We start from the raw sequence: 27,058 nt of genomic DNA, 5'->3' as shown, positions 1-27,058 counted from the left end.
TGGCTCCAAGCATTTCAGGTATGGAATCTCGTGTCCTTCTTCTTGTCTGGCAACAAACTGACCTCACCTCTGGAGACACACTTGAAGTCCACATTAACCCAACAAAAGGTAGTGCTCACAGGTTCTCCTGGAGCCCCGAACCAATAAGTAGAAACGAAAAATGAAGGAAGAAAACTGGTTGCCTGTTTCACTTTCATAAACGTCTGTGGACTGTAAAACATCATTACTGTCCTATTAATATGATGCTACCACCAATGCAGATGGACCCAGAAAACTTCCTACATTTATTCCTGTTCATGATATGATGGAAACAACAGTAATGTAGAATTCTGTGTTTAAATTCTTGTTGTTGTTAGTTCCAGGCAGTGGGAGGTCTTTTTGCCCCACCTTCAAGAAAGTTAATCCAAGGTCCCCTTTCAACCAAAGAGGAAAATTCACTGAAGAAATAAAAAGGATTGATATACAAAAACCTCAAAAAATGTGCCGTCTGGGATTTCAATGATTCAATCGGGAAATTCTACATGGCCTTAGTAATTTTGGGCAGGGGGAAGAGCAAGGAACATGCGTTCAGCTACACCCAGAAAAATTCATCTTATGCTGCAAAGCCAAACACCAGATGTGATTTGCAACTTTTGGACTGGATTACCCTAGAAGCTCTGTCAAAGGGCCCTTCTGTGGCTGGTGCCTTGGAGCCAAACACGGCAGTTTCAGTGATGGTAATGGCTGGCTGGGGAGGAATGTTACCTTGGTAAATTATGATAACTGGGCAGTAAGGATTACCAAAGCCAACATAAATTTAGGGGGCTTGTGAGTGTGCCAGCTGTGTGAATTACAGATGTATGCACTTATGAACACTCTGCTCCATCATCAGAGACAGAATTTCTTCATGCATGCAATCCTTGTTGAAATGACATTTATTATCAGAACTCATGCTTACTGCATACATAGCCCATCATCCGACAGTCCATCATTTGTTCTAAATGATCTTAAAGGCCTGGTCTTCTTGGCAGACCTACCACTGGTGTCCAAATCAGGAGGGTACCTAGTGCAAAGCTCGGCAGGCCTATCACTCTCAGTGACTTACGCTGATAAACCTGAAGCCACAGCTCATGGTATCAGTGGTGATGATTATCTTCAAGTCTGAAGAGTGAATTGGTTCACTGGCCCATCTTTACACCAAAATTCTCTTTAATCACTTGCCTAGCATACTTGATCTTTTCCCTAGTAGCTAGTCCAGGAAATGGAGCTGACTAGGTTTAGAGTCACTAAAAGGGACAAACCACCTTCATTTGCTACAGCAGCCTAACTCTGTGGTGAGTATTTCAGAAGTTGTGTGTGTCTGCTGTAGCAACCTCAAGTTTACGGTCTGACTGCAATGTACCATTTTCAAGGTCTGAACAATTCAATGATGATGCTTATATATCTTACTCACTGGCCCTCTGACACCTCAAACACCTGTTTTCTTAAAAGGCAAACAGAAAACAGACGAACCACAAAGGCAGGATTTCCGGTGAGCATTTCTCAGCAACTGTGACAATGGTCACATAATGTGTGCTAGTTACAAGCGTTGGACAGTGAACAACCTGACTTCGAAAGTACAAGCGAAGGGTTTGTTTGCTGACTTTTCTTTTTTTTTTTTTTTTTTTTTTTTTTTCAATCTTAAAATTTATTTATTTTTTTTTTCCCCTTTTCTATTTTAATAAAAAGGAAAAAAAAGAAAAAGGTTATAACTAACAAAAGAAAAATTATATACAAAAGTACAATGACTATATACAATATATACAAGTAATAAATGTCTAAACAATGTCTAGTCCATTTGTATTTGACAAATTCAGAGAAAATAATTTCATTATCTATCCTATTTTGTTAAGTCCAAAATGTATCTAATTCACTTTCTATCCTAATTAATCTTCAACTATAACTAACTAACCTTCAACTATAACTAACTAATCTTCAACTCTCTCAGAGACCCAAGAAGGAAATAATATTAGCTAACAAAAATAAAAACTGAAAGTGCATGCAAGCAACTTCCAAAAAATTTGTGAGTTGACAGAAACAGCCAGCTGCCTGGACAGTCACCTGAGGTTTCTCCACAGTGTTGGGGCATCATCTTCAGCCTATAGGCTTAGCATATCTGACAGACTCATTTGTGAAGTAGGATGTACACAAGGTCGACAGTTCAACCTCACATTGGGTGAGAGCAGTCCATGTACCAGAAACACCTGAATTCCACTAGTGTCATGTCATGTTTCATTGTGGCAAAAGTTAGCCACTGGACAACAAAGTATCCTTGAATCAACTGCTGACAAAATGGACAGACAGGACATGAAACAAAGGACTACTGATTCTTGCCAAAACGAGTGTGGTTATGGCTTTATCAAAAGGCATCTTCTGAGGCCAGGACAATATGGCACCATCCCTGAAGTGGCCTTCGCAATTTGGAAAAGGTACAGTGCCCTTTTCTTCGAAGGCAGCTGAATAGGCAGTGGGCCGATGGCTTCTGATGTGCAATGGAACAGCAGCTGAAACAGTTATTCTTGAAGAGTAACTAAGCTCACGCCTCGCAATAGTAAACTGGCATTTGACAGAGGGATGTGGAGAAGAACGGGATGTTAAGATGAAGCCATATATACACAGCCAAGAATGGACAGCTGAATTAAAAAATCAACAACAATTTCCAGAATTTAAAATCCTGAGTCATGACATGACACTAGTGGAATTCAGGTGTTTGCTGACTTTTCTTTAGAGCTCTGTTTTCGGTCTGTTGGGATGAAAGTATTCCCTCTAGTTAGAACCATGTACTCTTCTGGAATATACCTTTGTCAATTACAAGCTGACAGGCAATGATGCTAATTTAGCATGGGCTCAATGTTATCTGTAAAATGTCCTGATGGAATTGCTTCATTTATACATTTTTGACTATATAAAAGACTAGCTTCTCTTTATAGGGAAGTTTATGCCCCTAAATTTAGGGTAACCACTAAAGAGGTAATAGTGTACATATCTAAAAGAGCTTGGGTCTGTGTTTCCATTCATACACACTGCTATAAGGCTGGAGGGCTAGCACTCCGTTTTGCTTTGACTGTGAAATGCCCCCCCACCCCCACAAGCTCATGTGTCTTCAGTGTCTAGCTAGTGTTGTTGAGGGAGGTTTTAGAACCTTTAGCGCATAGAGCCTACTTGCCAGACACAGACCACCCGTTGTGGTCCTCTGCCGCTTGTAGCCCAGCCCCACTTTCAGTCCAAATGTTCTGCTTCTTGATCCCCCAAGATGCAAGAAGTGGCAGCAGCAAGCTGCACCTCCATGGACTGAGCAGCAGTACCACACCTTCCCCCCACGGCAGACCGAAGCTGTGAGCCAACAGGAATCCCTTCTCCCTCAAGCTGCCTCTGGCAGCTAGTTTCCTCAGACCAGTGAGAAAAGTAATTCATACTGAACCCACAGGAACACTTTGTCTTGTATCAGGAGTCAAAATCCATAATGTTTCTGATTATAGCTTTCCAAAAGTTTAAGAATTATTTGTAGGTGAACCTAAGCAATTCTGTTTTCATAATCACATGTCTCTACCTATGTTCTATTATCTCTATAATTAATTTCCATAATAGGCCATACACGGGCTTTGTGGAGGAACAGGCTCTTATCCTCATATTTAAGCTGCCATTTTATACACAGCTTTCTATTCCTATGAGGTTGATCAAGTTTGGGAAAGTGAGGAGCAGCAAGTGGGCTCTGTAGAACCACTAACAAACAGTCTCTCCACTCCTACTCTGGGCTCCACAGCTCTCAACACCGAGATGAGCTGTACTTCTTTAACTCTCACAGAAAGTCACCTGCTGTGCTAACTTGAACAAGCTACTGAACCTTCTGGGCCTGGATTCCATTTCCACATAAGGAATGGACACTTAGAAGGTTAAGTACTCCACCCATGATGCCTTTTGGAATTCCCCGGGATGGTTAACTAAAACCAGCAGATCTAAATGCACTATGTAGTCAGCACAGGCACATTCATTGGTGCTGTGAGAGTCTTCTAAAATTGAAATGCCCAGATTATAATGAACAAGATGCATGGATCCTTTTCCACACTACCATCTCAAGCTTTGAGATTAAAGTTTTCAACCTAGGTGGTCTACAAACTTCCTTGAAAGATGATCCAAAGGTTGCAGTAGCTTTCACAATGACTTCTAAAAGAATTTCTGATGATTTCATAATGGTGAAAATATTCCATGTATAACAAATACATGGCTGGAAAAATATGATAAATTTCAAATTAAATTAATGTTATACATAAAATCCTTTTAGTGACAAATTAAACAGATTGATTGAAGATGGAAAGCCATATTTTGAAGATAGCATCAGAAAGGCAAGCAAATATAGATATACCTATTTCCTAAAGAATGATTCAAAGGCCATTTAGCATCACTGAAACTCTGCACCACTGGCCCCAGCCTACATATTTTATACCTTTGTACAAAAAGCAGACTTCATCAATGTAGCAAGACTCACATTTACAGAAAAATAAATGAGTTTAGAGCTGTCCCTGTCTTTTGAATTTCAATTTGAATTGGATTTGAATCCCAGTCCACAGTTCTTTAAGAATGTGTGATCCTGCAAGTTACCTAAATTCACAACACCTCAGTTTCTACATCTGCTGAAATGGTGTAACTATCTCCTTTGAGGGTTACTGTGAGGGTATATCTAATGTGTATAACATATTTGAAGAATGGTAGGGTAATAAAAAATAACAGGAACTATGGACTGGACACCCATGGTGTTTATCACTGACTTTCTCTTTCTTATAACATTCACACCATTTTGAGCAATGACTTTTCACAATTGATCTCTTTTCTCTTATATCTATATGACTTTACTCTGAAGTTTTAGGGGATTCTTATGAACGAGATACTTCCTAGACACAGCACAACCCTAAATGAAGCTAACAACAGTGCTTGCTAAATACGAAGTCATATATAAAGCTTAGACAATGTCTGACACCAACGTAAGAACCCAATACGTGTTAGCTGTTACAGCTGCTGCTGCTGCTAGTCATTGTGTGAAGGGCATTGTGATGGTTAATAAACTGAAAACTGAAGAGAACGAAAACTCCTCAGAAATGACAAGACAGCACTTGAGACAAATGTCTCAGTAACAAAGCATGAGCTGTTATCTCAGTGACAAAATCAAAATTAGAATGCAGATCATAAGAAAGTGTGACCAATTATTCTGTAATCCTAGAAAACACAGTTTCCAAAGGATCCACTGCAAGAAGAATTTGTGAATATCAAGGATTTTCAAACTCAAAACTTTCAAAGCCAAACTGTCTTTTTCTTTTTGTAATAGTAAAGAAGAATGAGGCAAGGGTGAATACATTTTGTTCTCCTCTTCTTTCCAAAGCATGTTATTTCTTGGGTTTTTTTCCTCCCCATTCTTGCCATTTTTCTAAATCCTCTTTGCAAAGGTCAGAAAAGCATCACTAATCCCTTCATATCGCTTCCCAGAACACGACTTATAAAACTTAGCCACTTAACAAACAATAAAGAGGGACTGCTGTACCCATAAACCCTCCCAGAAACAGCCATCCAACCAGAACATTCCAACTTGTGGAGATAACATAATCCTGTTGTTTTGGGTGTGACTCTGTGAAAGGGATGGAGGGCTACAATTCAAAGTGCTGTCTCTAGCAACTTAGATAAGAATGACTGAACTTGAACCACGGCAAAACCCAGGATGCCCCATAAGCTGTCTACTCCAAGAGCTCCAAAGCACTCACTTCCTTGTATAGGGCCAGATAATGGGCCCGCAGCTCAGTCAAGATCCTTTGCATCTCCAAACAAAGCATCAGGGATGAACTTGAAAGGACCATGCCACGGGATGGGATAAAGAACAGGAGACATGTTTTCCCACAGTCTTAAGTGTCTGCAGCTCACCCTCAAGAACAGTGACTTCAGCAGCCACTTCATTATGTCTACTGTAAACGACACAAGCCTAAGGCAAGTCGGCACCAACACTCCCCTCAGAGTTCAGTGGGGTTAGGTCATCTGCACTCTATCGACAACTGCTGAACTCAAAGCCTCTAAGGAGGCAGCTCGGCAAACTATGTGTCCTGCCACCAGTGAGACTCTTTTTCCATGAATAATGAACAAGAACATCACTTCTGTTGCCAGGTACACAACATAAACAAAGCTCAACATGGGCCTTGATAGGGTGAGTTTGTCCATTTGAAATAAAGGAATTTTTCAAAGTGCAAGCCAAGTTTTAGTAGAGGGTGGGACAGGCTGTTGTAACAAGTAATACGAACATATGTTATCAGAATTTAATAAATCAGCTTTTGATTGTTGAGGAATAGAGGCTGTGCAATGGGATACATTGAGACAATGAATAAATCCAAGTGAGTTCATTTCTTTACTTGGCAATCAGTTTTATAACACAAGGCTGATGATTTCTATAATGAGCTGAGATCTTCATGAAAGGAGTCTTGAGACTTGTGATCTCAAAGACTTTTTTAGTTAAAGCCTTACTTCTTAAGGCTTATTGGGCTGAGTATAGATCAACACTCATCATGAGAACATGAACTTTTCATTGGGCAAAGCTGGTTGTCAGGTAGACCCATGGCATAAGACTAACTCCTTTGGTACTAAAAGACACTCAATATATGAGCATTGTGCCCACAACGATGTATAGCTTACATCTCCAAGCTTCAAGTGAACAGTGAGATTCTAGAGAATAAACAGAGAATAAAAAATGAGCTGATGTGAAGGCCAAACAGTCTTTAGTTTGTTTACTTTAAAGTATTCCATAAATACTTTAAAATCAGCTCCATACTAAGTCGTGTATATCTTGTTACCACGGGGTGTGCAGATGTACACTGGCAAAGTGATGCCATCACTGGCTGAAGGCTTTTAGTTTCCATCATTCTGAGCAAGACTTTGGGGAAAACAAACAAAAACAGGCCCACAATAGCTCAGTTTCCTAAACAGCAGGAGCTAACAACACCAGCTCTTAGGAAGTGTTGGTGGGTCGAAACTAAAATCCAAACGACATAGTTTGCTCTCTGTGTTTGAAGAATTTCAGGAAATCTGTGATTTGAATAATTCTTAAATAGACCAAGGAAGTTTGCTAAAGAAAGAATATTTTGCAATGCAAGAAAATTATTATGTAATATAAGTAATCATACCATAATATCAAATCTATAAGCAAAACACATTTATGGAGAAAATGATTGAGATAAGTCAGAAGAGTGTGAAGTTCTACAGAGAGTATAACCATGGCAGGTAATTATGTATATAATTTTTGTACTGCTAATCAAATACTAAATTCACAGACACCACTGTAAACAGAATAGGTTTAAGTTCTCGACACTGTACCAGCTTCTTTCCCTGACTCACTAGTAACAGGTAAAGTAGAATAAGTTCATGAGGAAGTAACCAGAATGGTGAAGGGCCTTCAAAGGCATCGGTGTCATGTAAAAAATAGGGGTAGTCTGTTACTAAGGACGACCTTCTGGGAAAGGGAACATGACTTGTTCTTCAAACGCTTACTTCATCACTGTCACCTGTGGCATGGCTAGTAGCTGTTCTATATTGATCTAGCGCATCAACACGGCCATGAGATAGTGATCACAGTGAACCTGCAAGGTGTCATGGCAAGACCTGGTGGTGCTGCCCAACCCCACATGTGCTGTCTCTTGATCAGGAGGGAATCAAGCAGAGACACACAGCTGCCCGGGTGGGAGCATATCAGCAGTCTGTGGGAAGTAAGGCTAAGAGTGGAGCACAAGCCACACAAGCACTCAGTTGAAGATGCTAGAGAATAACCATGGTAACGCTACAAGTGACAATTCTTAGTGTTACCAAAGTCCCACTTGAAATTGTCATTCCAATCTAATCAGTGGATTATATCAAGGAGAAAGGAGTTCTCAAGTGCATAAAATACCCCAGGACTTACCATCATACTTTGCTAAGACGGCCTGGACATCAGCATAAGCTTGGAGTTCCAGAAGGGCTTCTAGAAGGTTTTCATGGATATTGAACATGCTTAAGAGGGGGAATTCTTTCATTAACTAGGAAACAAGAGACCAGGGTAGTAATTAATATGCATGTCTTATATTTTCACATTTATACTTAAGGAATATAACATGTACAGCAAAAGGATTCCTAGACAGTCAAGTATTTTAAGTAGTAGTACTTGAGGCTGGGGAAATGGCTTAGCCAGTAAAGTGCTTGCCACGTAACCATAAGGACCTGAGTTCAGTCTTCAGAACCTTTATTAGAAACAAAGCAAACACACAACTCCAGTGAATGCCTGCAATCTCTGGGCTGTGCTGGAGAGGGAGTCAGGAGGATCCTGGGGCTTGCTGGCCAGCTAGTGTAGCTGATCAGTAAGCTTGAAGTCCAGTAAGAAACCCTATCTCAAAAAGACAGGAAAGGATGGATGGATGGATGGATGGATGGATGGATGGATGGATGGATAGAAGGAGAGAAGGAGGGTGGGAGGGAAGGAGGCAGGTAGGAAGGCAGGCAGGCAGAAAACAAGATAGATACTAGGCATTGTCCTCTGGCTTCCACTTGCACATAGACACACACAAATGTGTACACATAAAAAAAGAAGTATAACTGACACTAAATTATCACATATTTGTATAATATAAAAATACAAGGATGAAGAAGATGGCTGAGTTGGTACATACAGTACTTTCCATGTGAGTGGGAGGATCTGAGATTGATCCCCAGCACTCATGCTAAAAACAAAAATCTGGTGCAGCAGCCTGCTTCTGTGACTTCCAGCACCCACCGAGGAGGCAGGGACAGGAGCACCCTGGAGCTTGCTGGCTAGCCAATCTAACCCAACCAGCAAGCCTCGGGTTCCACTGAGGGATGCTGCGTAAAATGTAAAACGCCAGGTAGATTCACACATGCAGGTACCCTGCTGTGTCTGCAGAGCACTGTGCAAGGCGAAGTCAGACAAAGTCCCAGGCTGCAGCAGGAGATGAGCAGGAACTCCTCCCCCAGACCAGAAGCTAATGGCAACTGGTGGCTTCTCAGGGAGAGGCCCGGTTTCCTTTGACAGCAGCTCCTGTTACGTTGACCACACATCGATGGATAGCCCCACACCCAAGGGCATGTTGTCAGCACAAACAGAACTTGAGAGGATTGGGGGAAAAAAGGAAGACACAAAGGATGGGTAAGGAAGAGAGGTGGACCTGGGAGGAGCTGGAGAGGATGAATGTGATCAAAATACACTGCATGAAATTCTCAAAGAACTAATAATATGTATATAAATAAATATACATATTACTAAACTAAATAATAAAATATTAATTATATATATATATATATATATATATTATATATATATATATATATATATATATATATATATTATATATATATATATATATATATAGCTTTGGTGACAACAAGACAAGGTAAACAGCACCTGACAACACCAAAGCTGACCTCTGGCACCCATATGCATGAGCTCACATGTGCACGCGCATTTACATGCACCATGTGAACCCACGTGCACACACATATATGAAAACACACACACACACACACACATATATTACAATCCTTATAGTAATAAAATTAATACTTGATTACAAACAGACTTTATATTTAAATCATTAAATGCTTCTTTTTTTTTTTTTTTTTTTTTTTAAGAAGAATGACAAGTCTGAATTTGTACCAATCTAAAGAGGGAGGAAACCTAAAAGAGAGAGGTGTTTTCAGAACAATAGATGTTCAGTAACTACAAAATACTGCAGAGACTAAACCCAGTGAAGACGGAAAACAGCTCACAGTTGCTGGTAGCTGGTCCAGAGCAATTTGGATGGAAGCCAGAGAGTAAATGGAGAGGCGAGGAGGCACTCTTGTGTCAAGCAGCCCGAACAAAACTGAGAACTAGGAAAGCAGCTAGCTGGAGGGTAGTATGGCTGAGGGAAACTTTGGTAGAGATCGGGGTGGGGGTAACCTTAGTAACACAGGAGTCAAGGTCCCTGCTGGACCCTGGGAAAGAAGTGGCATGAAGAGTGTAAAGGCAGAGATGAATGAGCAAATACGGAGTAGGAGGCGACACAGATCTGCTCAGAGTAAGACCATCCCGAGAGCCCGAAACTGGAGACTCTGAACGCAGAGACCACAGTTGCCACGGCTGCTGCATTTCAGAGAATGGGGGCATCAGCTGGGCACACCAGCAAGGTATTCTACCGTTAGGTTGAACTTGGCAAACTGGGTAAAGTTCTGTAAAACAGCAAGGAGCAAGAGTGATGGCCAAACAGGAAAACAGATTAAAGGACCAGGCAACACTTCTCAATGAGATACAGAGAAGGACAGGTCCACTGGGACTCAGACATAACAGTGCTCAACATCAGTGAAGAGTAAGGAGAAAGAAGAACGGACCAAGAATTTACCAGTAAATCTTCTCTTAGGTAGGGTAAAATTGCATCTTAAGGAGAGAGAATCAGGTTTTTTAGAAAGTAAATTCATGTATTTCTGTTGATCTATTTAATCCCTACATGGACAATTACTTTCAATTATAATATGATGGCATCTAAAAAAATTAACAAATCTTTTTTATGTCACTCTCCGTGATAGAAACTATGCTGCGATAAATAATAATAAAGTATAGGTGTGTTGGCTAGTTTGATGACAACTTGACACAAGCTAGAGTCACTGGAAAGGAGGGAGCCTCCACTGAGAAATGCCTCAGTAAGATCTGGCTACAGGTAAACATGTAAGGTATTTTCTCCATTAGTGATTGATGTGGAAGGGTCCAGCTTATGGTGGTTGGTGCCCTCTCTGGGCAGGTGGTCCTGAGTTCTATAGGAAAGCAGACTGAGCAAGTAACAAGCTCAGAGCAAGCCAATCAACAGCACCCCTCCATGGCCTCTGCATCAGCTACTTCTTTCAAGTTCCTGCTTGAGTTATTGTCCTGACTTCCTTCAATGATGAACTATGATGTGGAAGTGTAAGGCAAATAAACCCTTTCCTCTCCAACTTGCTTTGGGTCATGGTGTTTCAGCATAGCAGTAGTAACCTTAACTAAAACAACAGGTTAATTTACCACTAACCAATGGACACTTGGTGTTGACTGTCTACTTCCTTTCTTAAGAACATTTTTTAACATCTTAAGTTTGTTAAGAATATTCTTTGGTTTTTTTAAAGCCATGATTTATTTAGCACATCTTTTAATTTTTTTGCAAACCCAAAGAACATAATTTTACTACTAAAAACACCTATCAAAATCATTTGGTGTCCAAAAAGACCCACAGTCTGAACTCCCAGAAAGAGGCCTGCAATATTTTCATTGTTGTTAAAGGAAGCCAATGAGACAACCCCACACACTGTGGATGTTCTGTAACTAATAAAAGTATTTCTTGTTCTGGTTCACTTTGGTCTTGGCTGACATCATCCTTTGATTTTTTTTTCACTTTTTCTAATTAAAGCTTGTTAGAACTAAAGTTCCCTGTCATGCAGCAGTTGGCAACACAATAAAGACATTTTCTCAACTGTAACATTTAAACATTTATCACTTTTGACCAATTTTTCAAGTAATAATCAAATTTCAAGGACACGAGTCATATTATATAATTTTAAGATGCAATTCCAAGTATTAGTTGCTAAAGCTTAAATTCTGATGCTTATTAAAACCCAAGGAGACATGTGCACATCTGATCTTTAAAACTATTTCTGTGTCTAGGGTCTCCATGTGAAGAATTCGCACATACAAATGTCTGTTCTGCCCTCTCACCTAAGAGAATAACTTATAAACTATCTTTCCGACAGCTTTACCTTGTGTCCATAAAAGCAACACACCTAATACCCAGTGGCAAGTTTCCCTCTCCTAGAACAACCTTTCAAATCTATTCCTCATCCTTGGTACCTCCTGTATAGGACCTATACAGTATATCAATCCCCCATCAATGTCTGTTCCCTAACATGGCTGACACCTTACAGGTCCTATAATATGTAAAATGTCCAGATAGCATTCAAGTTCTCGCAAGGCTATTAAACAAAAACCCTTTTCTTTGAGCTTTACTTATACCCTCATACTTTGGTGCCATTAGAAACCTTACTATTCTTACCTCAGCACCACCTCTTTCCAACTCAACCTTTGCAAGCCTGTTGTAAAGTTGTGTTTTATTTGTTTTGTTTTTAACATACATTGAGATCATGCTTCACGACCCTGTCTGACTAGACTATTCCACCAGTCCTTGACATGGTTATCTGTATCTTAAAACAAAACAAAACAAACAAACAAAAAAAAACAAAACAAAAAAACCCAGTTAGATTTGAATATAAATTTACAAAGAAGCTGTTTATCACATTGCTTGTTACAGTAAAGAAAAATGCAAGCACCTTAAAATGTGACCCATTACAAACATTTATATACAGTAAATATCACTATCTTTTGTTTATTACATGTAATTATTAGAAGCCAAGTTCTCCTTGAAGGTAAACCCTATTGGTGGAGATAGCATACACCATGGTCACAGGGCATGGAGAGATCAAATTGATACGGACTAGGAACTTCCTCCTGCTGACTCATTTTCATAGTACTGGAAGGTGCTATGCAGGCTACTCGGGGAAGAAGGGGGAAGTCATTGACAATCAATCACCAGCGGTGAATCCTGTGAACTACAATAATAACCAACTTGGCAAGATATGTCCATGAGTGTAATAGGGGCATGGATGTTACGAGTGTAACCAACTACGTTTTTTCAGTTAGATTTACCGAGTGCTCCACAGGAAGAAGTACATGCATGTTACTATAAATATGGCCAAGAACTGATGCTTGGGAAGCTCATAGATCCTAGGGGTGAACCTACTATTATTATTCTGCCAAACAGATAAAGTATCAAGTTGCTGTCTAAATTTGTATTTTTATATCCATAGCTCTCAGTCCTCATCAGAGAAGTTTCTTTGTGTGGTAGATATTAGTTTAATCCAGAAACCTAAAACTGGTCAAAGTGCAGAAATAAGTGTCAATGGAGTGCTCAGTCACAATCGGGCTATCTATATCACACACACACACACACACACACACACACACACACACACACACACAGAGCTCAGAGCGGAGTTTGGAAGAAGAGCTGAATAAACAGGAAGTGCTTGTGTAGAGGGGACTCAAGTGAAACAGTGTCACCTGGACATGAGAAGTCTGTGGCAGCAGCGAACTCACGGGAGCTGGCCTGCCTGCACAAGATCAAGCCCCCCAACATTCTTGTTTGGAGTGGGAAGAGTTCATGAGTGCCCATCCCTAAATGAGGAGCTATGGCTAGTTAATGACTTCTAGGGAAACCAGAGTCAGTGTTCTCTGAGGGTATATGGGAAGCACAAAGGTCGGGGGTGGGGGTGAGTGACAAGTGGGAGTGGATCGGGGAAGAGTAAAGGGGAAGAGTAGGGAGGACTATGACCAAAATACAGTGTATGAAATTCCCAAAGAATTAATAAAACTATTTTTTAAAGTTCCCCTCTAAGACCCATAACCTAACTAGACCCAGGTAGTTAGGTGGCTGTTTCTTGTACCAGGCATGATTTCCTCCTGTCGAGTTGAGCTTTAAGAGACAGTTACTTGTTACTGCCAAGATATGAGTGCCATTCTTGCACCTTTGGAGCTACCTTGATTGGCCATTGTTGTGGTTCACAGGCATCACCAGTGGGTAGGAGTATTGATTGTGCCCCTCCCTTGGCAGCGTGCATAATAACTTCTGGTATTATGAATGGTAGACTGTAAGACAGAGGCTTTTCGGTGAGATTCAGCTCAAATCTTCTAAGTACTGTGTCTGAAGTGGGCAATGTCCTCAGCAATAGGGACTTACTTACCTTCGGTGTCTGAGAGGCAGACAAGGACAACTTCAATAGCCTATATTGTTTTGGGGGTCACTAAGAGCTGCCCGGAGAGACAACAGATGATGTAGAACTCTAACTAACCCTGGGACTAGTCACTCCAGGACCTCTAGACTTTTACAACTGCAGGAAGGAATTCCCTGCTCCTAAGCCTAACTTCAGACCCTCTCTCAGTTCAGTACCAGACCCCATTTGGCTCTGTGGTTTGCTGCAAGGTTAAAGCCCGGCCTTGTCAGACAGACCCAGGATACATCATTCCTAGAATTCCTTCCACAGTTGCTGGTCACTGTGTTTTTGCTCAGACTGTTTTCACCACCTGGAATACCTTTCCCCCTCATTTACAAGGCAGCCTGTCAAAATCACCCCACACTCCAAAGCCCAGATCAAATGCCACCTCCTAAAGTCACAGCATCATAGAGAGTGAGAGCCAGCGGAGTCCACAGAGACCCTCTAGACACCCGCCCCACTTTTCAGAGGAGCTCCCTCCTACCGCCCGCCCCCCGCCCCCACCACACAATGACGGCTGCAAATTCAAGGGACTCAGCCAAGGTTAATGTGGGGACTATGATTCAAGCCCAGTCATCGGCACCGAGTCCAAATTTCAACACATCACAGCTCCAGTCTCAGGACTGCCAAGTCTGGAGAACTGAACCCCTCTGCTTCTGAAACAATGCTTGTTGTATTTCTCCTTGCATTGTATTTGCGTGGATTTAAGGAAGCAGTTGTACCATAGAGGGGAAAAGAACTTAAATTTGGAGTTGTTTCTGAATTGAAATCCAGCCCCTGCCACTCACTACCTGCCACATTTTATAGAGAGTGTTAAGCGCCTGAGCTTTGGTTTTCTTTGTTTTCTTTGTCCGCTCACAGGGCATCATCTCAAACTCTCTAACATCTACCTAACACACTAGCCCCTCCCACCCCATTTTCTACTTCTATCGCCTTCTGACGTCATTTTAGTCATGCGTCTTGATCATGGATAATTTACAAATTGAAACAAAAGGATTGGATAGTGCTAACGGGCAGTCCTCCAACGGCAGGACAAGCCATCTCTCCATAAGGGCCAGGGGGCTGCCACTGGAGCTGGTTCAAGACTTACGGTCTCCATGGCAACTACTCAATACTTACAACCTGAAAACAGCTGTGGGCTATATGTAAATGAATAAGAAATCCTGTGTTCTCATAAAACTTTCTTTACAGAAGCAGGTAACAGGCTGGATGTGGACCACAGGCTTTCATTTGCCAACCCCTGGTTAATAAGAAGAAAATTTAAAACCCAAAAGGTTTTTTTAAAAAAGCATTTCTCAGTGATATCATACTTTAAAAGCCTGACATCTCCTACCCACAGCTGGTTTTGTGGACTGCTGTAACATGTAAAAGGCCTTCCCTACAACCTACCACTTCCCCTTTAGCACAGTTCCTCAGAGCAGTCACCAGCTGAGATGTGAGCATGGGAGCAGGAAACCCCGCTGAGATACAGGACTGGACAGATGTAGTGAGGCCTGTTCACATGACAATATGTTGTTCATCAGAGAGAAGGAGTAAGCTGGGACCTAATGTCCTAATGGGAACAAAAACCGAGCAGTTTTGGGTAAAGAAGTACACTATGGAAAAGTGTGCTCTAAAACACAGTATCACTTACATAAACTTAAAAACCCACACAAGTCCAGGCCATGTGCCTATGTATTTTATATATTATACTGTATGTTTTTTCGCATTGTAAATTTCTTCAAGATGTTCAATACTTTTCACATATAACATCTCAAAACCTGAAGGGCTAATTTTTATCAGATTTATTTTGTCTTCTTATATTCTAAGTGATTTTTTTGTTATTCTTTTTTAAATTATTTTTATTTTTTTCAGATTATAATGTAATTATATGATTTTCCTCTTTCCTTTCCTCACTTCAAATCTTTCCATATGCCTCCTTCCTCTCTTTTAAATTCATGGCCTTTCTCATTAATTGTTGTTACATGCATATATATGCATATGTATAATATATGTAGTAATACGTGTATATATGTATAATATATATATTATATATATATACACATATATATATATACACACACACACACATTACTAAATACGACCTGTTCAGTCTGTGTAATGTTACTTGTATGTATGTTTTCAGTGCTGATCATTTGTTACTGAATAACCAATTGGCACTGTGAGGAGTATTTCTTTCTCCCTCTTTAATTTAATTTAATTTAATTTTTTAATTGCCTGTATTCTCTGTGTAGAGTGAGGCCTTGTGGTCTCCCAGGCCCTTTAACCACTTTAAACATGTCTGTTGTTGTTGAATTGACTTTTGAGGCAAAATTGTTCCTTTACAGGGATGGTTTGATTCTGTAGCTCCTTGAGTGGTGCTGGTGTGTTAAGAAGGCACCTCAGCTGGGCGTGCTGGTGCACACCTTTAGTCCCCTGCACTTAAGAGACAGGCAGATAGATCTTTGTGAATTCAAGGCCAACCTGCTCTACTTAAAAAAAAAAGTCTCTGAATAAACACTTAGAAACTTTCTTCCTGAAATAATTTGATCCTATAGAGTCCAATACACTGTAGTCCAACTTTATAATGACATCAAATAACCACTAATCTCATGTGAACCATAATCTATAGCCCCCAATCTTCATTATCCACCTACTTCAAGAAAGTAAGTTCACTAACAGACCATGAGGAACTACATAAATTATTACCTCGTCTTGGAAGATATTTTGGAGTCAGGTCTACTGTAGGGTAAGTTCTTTCCCTATTTGACTTTCCGTGGTGAGGCTGGGGTTAGGCTTAGACAAGACTAGTTAATAAGAATGGTTTGGGTGTGTCATCCAAGTTCTGTCTTTTCCAGACCGACACTGACAGCCTTATTCCCCATAGCCCATTGTTCTCAAAACGAAAGGACTCACCATTAGAGAGAAGGCATGTAATCAAGAACATGGCCACCTAGCAGCAGATGCAAATACGGGTTTACATTCAGGAGCAGTGAGCTTCTGGGGTGAGCTCATAATCCTCATCATCAAGAGGGGAGAAACACCCAGTACACAGCACACATACACCATCCTCAGCACAAACTCCCAGCCAAGTATGAAGCCATCACCCTTATACAACATTGACATGGGTATATTGAATTTCTGACGTGCTATTTGTTTACCTCTGGTATAACTGGTTTCCTTTTGAGTTTGGTTGCACAATATTACATAGTCTATCTCTATTTATTTAGAAATAAAGTATAAAAATGGTTTGGCAACATAATTTGCCTATTAAGAAAACACTACAGTTCCCATATCAAGCTTTAATGAAAGCATATGATAAATGTTGAGGCCTGTTTTCTATAAGCCAAGTCATTCTAAATCAATCCTTGAATTCACTCACTATCTAGTTCTGTTTATTTATTTCCTTCTGTCTTCTCCTCACTGCTAATTGCTTTTTTCTGGCAGCCAGAAATCTATATGCCCTGCTTTGCCCATAGAATGAAAACACTAACTTTCCTCTGATTCCTCTAATACCTATGAGGAAGAACACGGGATGGGCCACGGATAGAATTTCAGTTCCAATTTTACATCATCTGGATATTGTCAGTTCAAGTTTGTTTCAATGGAAGAATCTGAAGCACTTTTGAAGCGAACATTTATGAGCTCAAATGGACGAAGGAGGAGAGCTAATTCACTGGATCTGAAATGCTCTGTGGACATAATTTAGAACTACAGTCTGTATGCTTTTTCTCAGCCGACTTGCAGGATGAAAACAACAGTTTAAACTTTTCAAGTTTGATTTGCATCTATTTAAACCTTTTATTAGTTTAGCTATCCATATATTGTTCCTTGAGAGAGAAAGCTCTTACATAGTTCAAGGCAAAGGTAATTAACACAGAGCCTCAGCCAGATTCCTACTGAGGTCAATTCAAACTTAGCCTAATTAAGGTTTAAACAATTTGGCCTGTATTATATTCAAACAGCAGATATTATTTTGTCAGAGTTTCAAGTTTGACATTTTTAATCAGTTTCAAATAAGGCATAAACAGAAAATAGAAAAGAAGCTTTACACTGCACAGCTTATTTATCCATTATTTTTACTGACACTATGGGCATGAAAAGGAAGAATGAATTACTTATTAGAGTCCTCAGAGGCCCAGGAGCATTCCATTTGCACAGATACTATAAAATGCAGCCTCTAAAGACACTAATAAGAAAATGTTACCTGTAGAACTATTAAAAAGTAAATATTGAGTAGCACCAATTGAAAAGTAACATGGTCAATATCTGCATGGATGTTAGTTAAATTGCTTGTTCCCCAATGGACTGACATATAGCTACACACAGGACCAGTTGCAGGCATGACTGTGGTCTGCCAATAAGCTTTGGCTCTCACAAAAACCCAAAAAGCTGGAGGGTTACCTACATAATGTTCTATATTTCCTGTCCAAACAATGCTCAGTTCCTTCCGGAGAAGAAGCGCTTTCTTCAGATTTTCAGTAATCAACCTAAGCTGTGTGCTCTCAGAATCCTAACACAATTGCTTTCAGAATGGAACTTGCCCTTGTGTTTGGCTCCTCACGTGGAACCAGTGCCATCCGCATTCTCTTCTTCCATTAGTGAGAACTTTTTCACTTACTGTAAGACGTTTAAGAGCTTTCCTTCCCATCTGAAAGAAGTTCCGACAGCACCAGTGTTCTGTTACTACAGAGGAGATCTCCCAGTGATGAACTCCACAGTAAATGGCAGTTTCAGGAGCCTCAAGGACTGATACTTTCCTCAAATTTCTAGGTAATTCTTAGAGTAGAATATTGCTGTATCATCCTGAACAGCTTAGAATCTGGTGTGGCCTCACCCTGAGATAAGGAAAAAGCCTGGAAAATTGAGTGCATATTTTGAATGACGTGGAAGCAGGCCCAAGGAAAAGAGGACACTGTGTATCCTTCCTTCTGTGATGGCTCTGGTCTCTTGTGGCAGGAGTGGCTTCAATAAGCAGCTAAACATACTGACCAGCCATTTCTGTCATATTGCCAAAATCACAATCACTGTTGTTGGCAGGCAATCTTCCACATTCATTTGAGTAACAGCAAATAGAACGATTCAGGAGATTAACTCATCTGGTTACCTGGGGCACAGTTAACAGATACTCTGGCAGGCATTTCCCAGAGTAGTATGGAAAGCAACATCAATGGAAGATCCTTTAAGGATGGCAGTTGGTACAGAGGAGCTGTACTCCACCTTGTGCTATTCATCTACACAATGCTCTGTAATCATCTCACTCTTCTAGAATTATCTTTCCTCCACTTACCTTTCCACTGAACCTTCTTGGGACCTGTGCCCATGACTCCACATTCCCAAACATACCCAACATATTATGTACGTTAGTTAGCTACTGGCCTGGGATTATAGCTTCATCAAAAGCAACTTGGGGAGAAAAGAGTTTATCTCAGCTTTCATGTTTCAATCACAATCCACCATGAAGGTAAAACAGGGCAGGAACTCAAGGCAAGAACCTAGAGGCAGGAACGAAAGCAGAAGCCATGGAGAAACGTAGCTTACTGGCTTGCTCCCCATCATACTCAGCCAGCTTTCTTACACAACCCAGAACCACCTGCCCAGGCGTGGCTCTGCCGCAGTGAGCTGTGCCCTCCAACATCAACCACTAATCGAGAAAATGGACTACAGACCTGCCTATAGGCAAACCTTACAGAGGCATTTCCTCTATTGAGTTTCCCTCTTCCCAAATGCCTCCAGATTGTGTCAAGTAGACATAAAAATAACCAGGACACCCTCCTTTGACATGTTTTATACTGGCTAACAGACTCTCACACACTGAAGAGTTTGGTATCTCAGTGCACAGTCTTACTTTTGACCTCAATTTATCCACAATGTACATAATTCCAGTCCATGTGAACATCCTGTGTAATAGACTCTAATCAAAGCAAGATTAATTAAGAAACCTAAGGTCATATTCCAACTCCTGACATCATGTAGTCATGTTCCAGCTAGAGTTAAAATATGCATTGCTTTGAACAAAGGATACGGCCGCCCAGTTATATATTAGTCCCTTAGGAAATCTCTCATTTTCTAGATAGACTCCCAGGAGTGGGCCTGGTTCTGGGCCCACTTTGTGCTTCCTGCTCTTCTACAATGGGGGACTTCCACCATAAGATCCTACCATTATAAACACTGCCATGAACTCTGCCATGCCTTCTCTATGGTGAGGGACTGAAATGTCCATGACCACAGACCTTTGCTTCCAAAGTTGTCCTTTCAGGTACTCAGTCACAGCAATGCAAAAGGACTTCAAACACCTTGTCAGCTTCTCACCTGTTGAGCTGTGAATCCACGGACCTTCCTGAAATCTCATTTTAGAGAAAGAGTAGGTAACTCACACTAACAGACGCCGTGAAGAACTCCTGCTTTCTGAAACTGTTACCTCCCCAACTGATCTCCAAGTACTATGACTACCACTCAGGTGGCTGGGTTAAGAACCTGTGCACATCTCAGATTTCTTTGATTACAGTCTTTTTTTCATATCAAATCAATTTAACCATTACTTTGCAAAATCATCATTGAGAATCAGTGAGATGGCTCAGAGGGTAACCATGCTTGCTGCCAAGTCTGACTACCTGAACTCAATCCCTGGAACTCACAAGGAGGAGAGAACTGACTCCTGCAACTTGTCCGCTGACCAACCACACTTGTGCTGGGCACACGAGTGTGTGTGCACATACAGAGAGAGAGAGAGAGAGAAGAAGAAGAAGAGGAGGAGGAGGAGGAGGAGGAGGAGGAGGAGACAAGACAAGAGAAGAGAAGGAAGAGAAGAGAAGAGAAATGCAATAAATTTTTTAAAAGTCACTGAGTGTTATATATGCCAGGCATATATTACTAGGTTATATTGTTTTACTAATACTCAGTAACATATGGATTCTCCCCGCTCCCACCCCAGAGACTCACTTTATTCAGGTCTATACATATGGGGGTATTGGCTCAAGAGCAACCTCCATAGCATCTATCACTATGTGGAGAATAAAGTACCCTATGTACACAACCAAAAGCCACATCGCCTGTGCCCCTGAAACTTGGTCCAGACCTCCCCAATAATTTGCCTCTCCAAGTGCCCAAAGGGTATGGGTGAGGACTTGCCCAGCATCAGCATAAACAAGGGAGTAAATCGGTGTTCCAGGGAGACACTCTTGGAACACTATTCCCAGCTTCATAGCTTTGGAAACCAAGAGCACACAGGAAGTAGTCAGCCAGGGAGTGCTCCCTCCCATGTTTGTGATCCCAGGACTGCTGCTCCACACAAGGGAGGCAGCTGGTTCATCCTCCCCACCGTGGTCCACTGGGTCCAGTACACATCTAGTGTCCATAATGAGCTTTTCTTCTGACCTTTGTGCTGCTGTCTTGGTCAGGCAGGAGTAAGAGGCAGTAACAGAACCCCCACCTACATAATGCTGGGGTTGGGTTTATTTATGCTGCTGGGGGTTGGTTCACATAGTTTAAAAAAAATTCTTACTGTCATCAAAACAAAATTCATTTTGCCAACTCTTACATGTATACAATGAAATATGAATGACATCTGTTTCCTATTGCCCCTGTGTCTCCCCAACATGCCCGCTCCCAACTTCATGTTTTGTTTTTTCTAATAGAACAGTAAATCCAGTTCTTTAGCATGTGTGCAGAGGTGTGAGGCCATCTGCAGTTCTATTTCTTAAACCTTGCGGATTAATACAACCTAGAATTCATCAGGGCTTGTTCTATCAGGATCCTCTCAGGCAGCTCTAAGCATTGGGTATGTATCTTCATCAGTGACAAGATGGATGTTGACCAAGGAAAGCAGGTCGAGAGCGGCATTTCCTACCTCTTCAGAGAAAGAAAAAAGACATCTGCCTCAAAGCCATGCTGTGTGAGAACACCAGGAGAGTCACGAGGAAGGCACACACATTGAGGTCTTCCTCAAAGCTCCATGCAGCTCCCACCATCAGTAAAAGAGCACAAAGGTCTTCCAAACGGAGATGGAAGACAGACAAGTAAGTCAGCCCTCCCTCCTAAGGAACTACTGAGAAGATGGTACAAGGAGATAAACCTCCACCCTCCCCAAAACAGCAGAGGAGTGGGAAGCGGCTGCTGCTTCCCAGATTTAGCTGCCAGAGTCTAGAACAGGGGTAGAAGCCAAGGAAGCCACAGTTTCCTCCTGAGAGGGTCCCCAGGAAGGCTCCAGATCTGGAGCTGGCATGACACCAGCTGGGCTAAGCAGTCCGCCTTCTCCAGTCTAATAGAGTGAAACTGCCTGCAGTACAGCTAGAGAGGCCTCAGTGTTGGGCTTTGTTTACAAAATGAGCCTTAAATGTGAGGCTCTGAAACTGTCATGTAAGGCTTCTCTCAGTGCTTGATGGGAAATGTGGTGGGAAACGCGCCCATCTTCTCCCCTCCGAGAATTCATATATTAATTAATTTAGCAAACACTGAATACACATCATGAGCCATTGAAGACAGTGAAGTTTTTTCCTTGTAGAGTCTATTTGGTAGTGGAGTTAGACAATCAAGATTATCACTATAAACAAATAAATAATTAGATAATTTCAAAAGTGAAAGGGGGAATTAAAAATCAGGACAAGATGTGATTGCTAGTGATGTAGTAGAAAGAGAGTAACACACACACACACACACACACACACACACACACACACACACAGACGTGTGTTTCTTCAGACAGATATCATGAAAGGCTGAGGACCTGGGCCAGTGTCCTTGGCAGAGTCTAAACAAGAATCAAGTCAGGTACAAAGAGCAACCCAATGTGGTTAACATTCTAATGAATGACAGAAAAAAAAAAAAACAAAAAACGGCATTACTTTGGAAGAAATTGCAGCCACGTGAGGAGTTTGAGTCTGCATTTTATTCTAAATGCAGTGACCATTCAGTTACAGCTTCTAAGCACAAAAGTGACAAATTCTGATATAAATGTGAAAACTAGTTTGGGCTACATGCAAATAGCTACATCATTAGGGAACAAATGACAGATATTTGGAGGCTTAATAAATGATCAAGAATGTAAATGTAGATTTTAATAAATTGGGGACACTAGAAGAGTAAAGTAAAAACTCCAAATGTTGGACATTTTTACTGGGAGAGATGAAAGAGAAGAGTTTGACAGATACAAACAATGAAAGGATGTGAAAATAATCAGCAATTATTCTGTTACTCTCCACAGAATAATAAAAGCAATAAACACAAATGGGATAAATATACAAAAGTACAAAACCTTCATTTTTCAGTAAAATAGTATGCAACAAAGTTACCAGGGCCACATGATCCTCTGAAGTCCAGACAGCTTGATGATGCAAGGACAACCCCAGACAACAGATGGGAACTACGAGAGGTAAACAGAGCGAAGATGCACAGAACCGCAAACAGTGCTGAGTGACAAAGGTAAGCCCTGTCAACACACACATGGCACCATGTTACACATTTTGTAAGATGGAATAGAGGGGCTTCTCGGGAACCAGTGAGGCAGCGGCATCCAAGCACCATAGTAACAAGTGGAGCATCTCACCATGCATGTACAGGGCCTCTAGAAATTCAGAGGTCATTACTTCTCTTCTATTGAGTGGTTTCTTTGCTTCAAAAAAAGCCAGAGTCACTACAGGCCACAAAGAGTCATGCCATTATTTACCTGAAACAGGTGCTTTTTCGCTATAACTGTTCAAAACAGAATTCTTCCTCTTGAACCTGTCTCGCTTAGTTTCCACACCTTAGCAGATAGAACTCCATTCCTTATGAAGCAGAATCCTCATAATCATCCTGATTTCCGTTCTTCTCATGCTACACATTCTGGCTCATTAGCAACTTCTCTCAGGTATGCCTTGGAAAAAGGCAGACTAACCATGTTACTCCTCTGCTACCGTGCCAGCCTGAGCCATACATCTATTTGCAACACCAGGGCAAGACTCTTCTGTCTGCCCTCCCCGCTTTTCCCTCACCACACGGCAGTAAATCCTTGCAAGGCTCCCCACCTCACTTACAGTGAAAGTGGAATTGACCACCACCTGCACACCCACGTGACCTCTCAGGCCCTCCTTTCTCTCCCCTGCATCTGTCTGACTGTTCACCCAGGACTCCTTTGTTGTTAGTGCTACATTCCAGGTGCTCTCCTGCCTCAGGGCTCCCGAGCCTATGTCAGAGGACTAATACCCACTTCAGTCTCTGTCTAAATGTCACTTTCTATACCATTCATACCTGCCCACGCTTTCTGACTCTGACTTCCCTGAACTCACTCTTCTCCGTCCCTGGGCTTCTTCAACCTAGACCTGCCCTACGTGGCTTTTCCTCCTCACCATTACCACTCTTGTGTACTCTGAAAATATACCTATGTTATTAGTTATTAGGAGAGTGCTCCTCTCTCCTAAAATATAAGTAGGTAAGGCCCTTTGATTTGTTCACTGGTTCTAGAAACCACAAAGGACAGAAATTGATATGGAGAGATAGTCCACCTATTTTTGTTGAATAAATATATAGATGAACGGTGAATGGTTTAGGGCAAAGTGGAAATAGCAAGACCAAAATCAGGCTGCAGGATAAAAGGGAAAGAGAAGGCAGAGAATCAGAAAAAAGCATGCCAGACAAGAGCCACTGAACAAAACCAGAACAGAATTTGGGAAAGGCGAAACTGCACTAAAACTATAAAGGACTAACTGTAAATACCCCAGAAGCCAGGTCCTCTTTGCTTTCTTCCTCCACACTCTGTTCATGGCCAGCACTCCTGAACTTTCAGTGTTGCTAAAATAATGCTGTAAGCCTAACTTCTATGACAAGTGAGTTCTTACTGACAGCATTTACCTTCAAGGCTCACTATTTGTACACACAGCAAAGAAAGAATCTAGAAATGTGCCAGCTATCACTATAACAACAGTTAATTGTCTGTCTTTAACTCAGTGGTATACCTGTACATCAAGATTTGAAAATAAATTGTTCAGTAGATTCTGGGTGCCTACAGGTAACAAAAACATCCTTCCCACTTTCCATCCTCATATAAGGAGGATGAATTCCTTTAACTAAACGACCTCTAAATCAAGTTGCCCATAACAATCCATGACAATCTTAAGGAATGAAACAAAAAGAACTGTTTACAAGAAAATCACACGACTTGTGAAACAAAACGTCAAAAAAGGAAGGAAAAGGGCTACACAAATCAAGAATGAATGAATGAATGAATGAGGTAAAAATAGAAATAGGCCTTCAAAAATATTCCTTTAGCATCCTTCCTAAAAAGGACCTTTGCATTTTTATAATAAGAGCAGAAATCTTACAGAGGGGCTAAGAAGGGGGGGGGGGGGGGAGAGAGAGAGAGAGAGAGAGAGAGAGAGAGAGTGAGAGAGAGAACTCAGTAAGTAAAGTTAATGTCCTGCAAGTGTAAGGATCTGAGTTCAATTCCCATAACCCACATTTTTTTTTAAGTGTGCAGCTATAATCCCAGTCCTGGGGAGGTGAAGTCAGGTAAATTCCTGGGGATTACTGGCCAGTCAGACTAACTTACTTGGCAAGTTAAAGACCAGTGAGAAACCCTGTCCAAAAGGTAGATGGTACCCGAAGGAAAACACCTGAAGTCATCTGTGGCCTCCACCTCCACATGTATGCACACACACACACACACACACACACACACACACACACACACACACACGAAATTCTTACAAAAATATATTTCACAGTGTCTATAGGGCACACTAGTTCTCTTTTATGAGTCACTGATTTTGTAAATATTTATCAAATAGCAAAATGAAAATCAGCAGTCCTTAATGACTGACAAGTTTTAACTAATCCCAGGTGTATATGTGTATTTTTGATGGTGTGGTATAATATGTGTCTGTGTGGGTTTGTACATATGTGTGTAGAGGCTAGAGGTCATCAACAGATGTCTGTCTCAATTATTGTGCACCTTATTTCTTTTATTCCTCTACATTTTATTTTACTAAAAATAGGTCATTCCTTAGGCAAAATAGATTCTCCATTATAGAAATTGTCTAGCCAAAGCAAGTGAAAGGGACCAGTCTTATAATCATCTTACATCCAGAGAGAAAACAATACCTTGCTATCTTTAATTTCATCCAAATTCTGGAGATCTATATGATATTTCATAGGCAGTCCCAAGGCCCACCTTATGCTTTTGAGGTAGAGTCTCTCTCTGAACCCAGAGCTCACAAACTGACCAGACAGACTGACCAGGCAAGCCCCTGGCTCCTCCTGTGCTTGGCTCTCCACTAAGGTTACAGGTGTGCAGTGTTGTGCCTGCCTTTCACATGGTCAACAGAGATGAGAACTCAGGTCCTCACATTGGGTGGCAGGCACTCACCACCTGAGCCATCTCTCCAACTCTGGTTTCTAACGCATGCTTTGGAAATGTTAAATTCTAGGTTAGCTATTACAAGAAAATAAGATGCTTATTATAGTAATTCAGTATTACAGAAAAAATTTTAAAGGATAGTATAATTTTACTGCTAACAACTTTCTATTTCCAGGTTATTTTCTTATGCTTGTATAAATGGTCATCATGACATCCTTAAAGAACCCCCTTCTCAAGGTTTCTCTATATCAAAACTATTTTATAGTAATATACATTTTTCTTTTCTTAGTCTCACATTTTCCGTATGTGTTTGGCATCCCTCCCAGAGGTCACATATTGAGACTACAAACTAAATGCAGAATTAGACAGGAGGCTTTGGCTATCTCCTACTCAGTTAGACATTAAAGAGATTTGAATAAGCATTAAAACAATAACACTCTTTTCAATAATTGTTTTGTCTAAATAAATAGTTATTTTTCCATAAAAACATTTGTTAATATGTAATATATTTGCAATTCTATTTTGAAATGAATAATTTTTTTAAAAAATCTGTTTTAATTTCCAAAATGGTAAATATGAATAAATAAACCTATACATACAAAACTTCAGTGGTTTCAAATAATTTTAAATGGGCTCTGAGAGTAGAAAGTTTGAGAGCTATTAGTCCATAATAACATCTATTTCTAATTGAAAAAAAAGAATTGTATCATACATATAATGTTTATCATTTTACTCTTTACTTGATAACACAGTAAGATATTACTTCATAACACAGCTTTAAAATGATGGTAAGAATTGCCAATAATGAGCTATTATTCCTCATAATGGCCTGCATCAAATATTTTGGATTAATTAGTCCATTTAATAATTGTAATATCACCATGAGTGTTC

At 40.7% G+C, this 27,058-nt stretch overlaps 1 protein-coding gene across 4 annotated transcripts in view; it reads right to left on the bottom strand.

The window, feature by feature from the left end:
- The window catches only part of St7 (suppression of tumorigenicity 7), a 246,569-nt gene that overhangs the window by 51,001 nt on the left and 168,510 nt on the right, over window positions 1–27,058 (bottom strand). For all 4 annotated transcript variants that reach the window (XM_052720457.1, XM_052720456.1, XM_052720458.1 and 1 more), the window contains one exon: window positions 7,943–8,057. In XM_052720457.1, the coding sequence (XP_052576417.1) occupies window positions 7,943–8,057 (115 nt within the window). The remainder of the gene's footprint in view (window positions 1–7,942; window positions 8,058–27,058) is intronic.

Source organism: Peromyscus californicus, unplaced genomic scaffold (genome assembly GCF_007827085.1).
Source record: "Peromyscus californicus insignis strain IS unplaced genomic scaffold, ASM782708v3 Scaffold_6__1_contigs__length_162567912, whole genome shotgun sequence".
NCBI classification, from domain to species: domain Eukaryota; kingdom Metazoa; phylum Chordata; class Mammalia; order Rodentia; family Cricetidae; genus Peromyscus; species Peromyscus californicus.
Note: the sequence above shows the minus strand (reverse complement) of the source record. Positions and strands in the feature narration are given on the sequence as shown.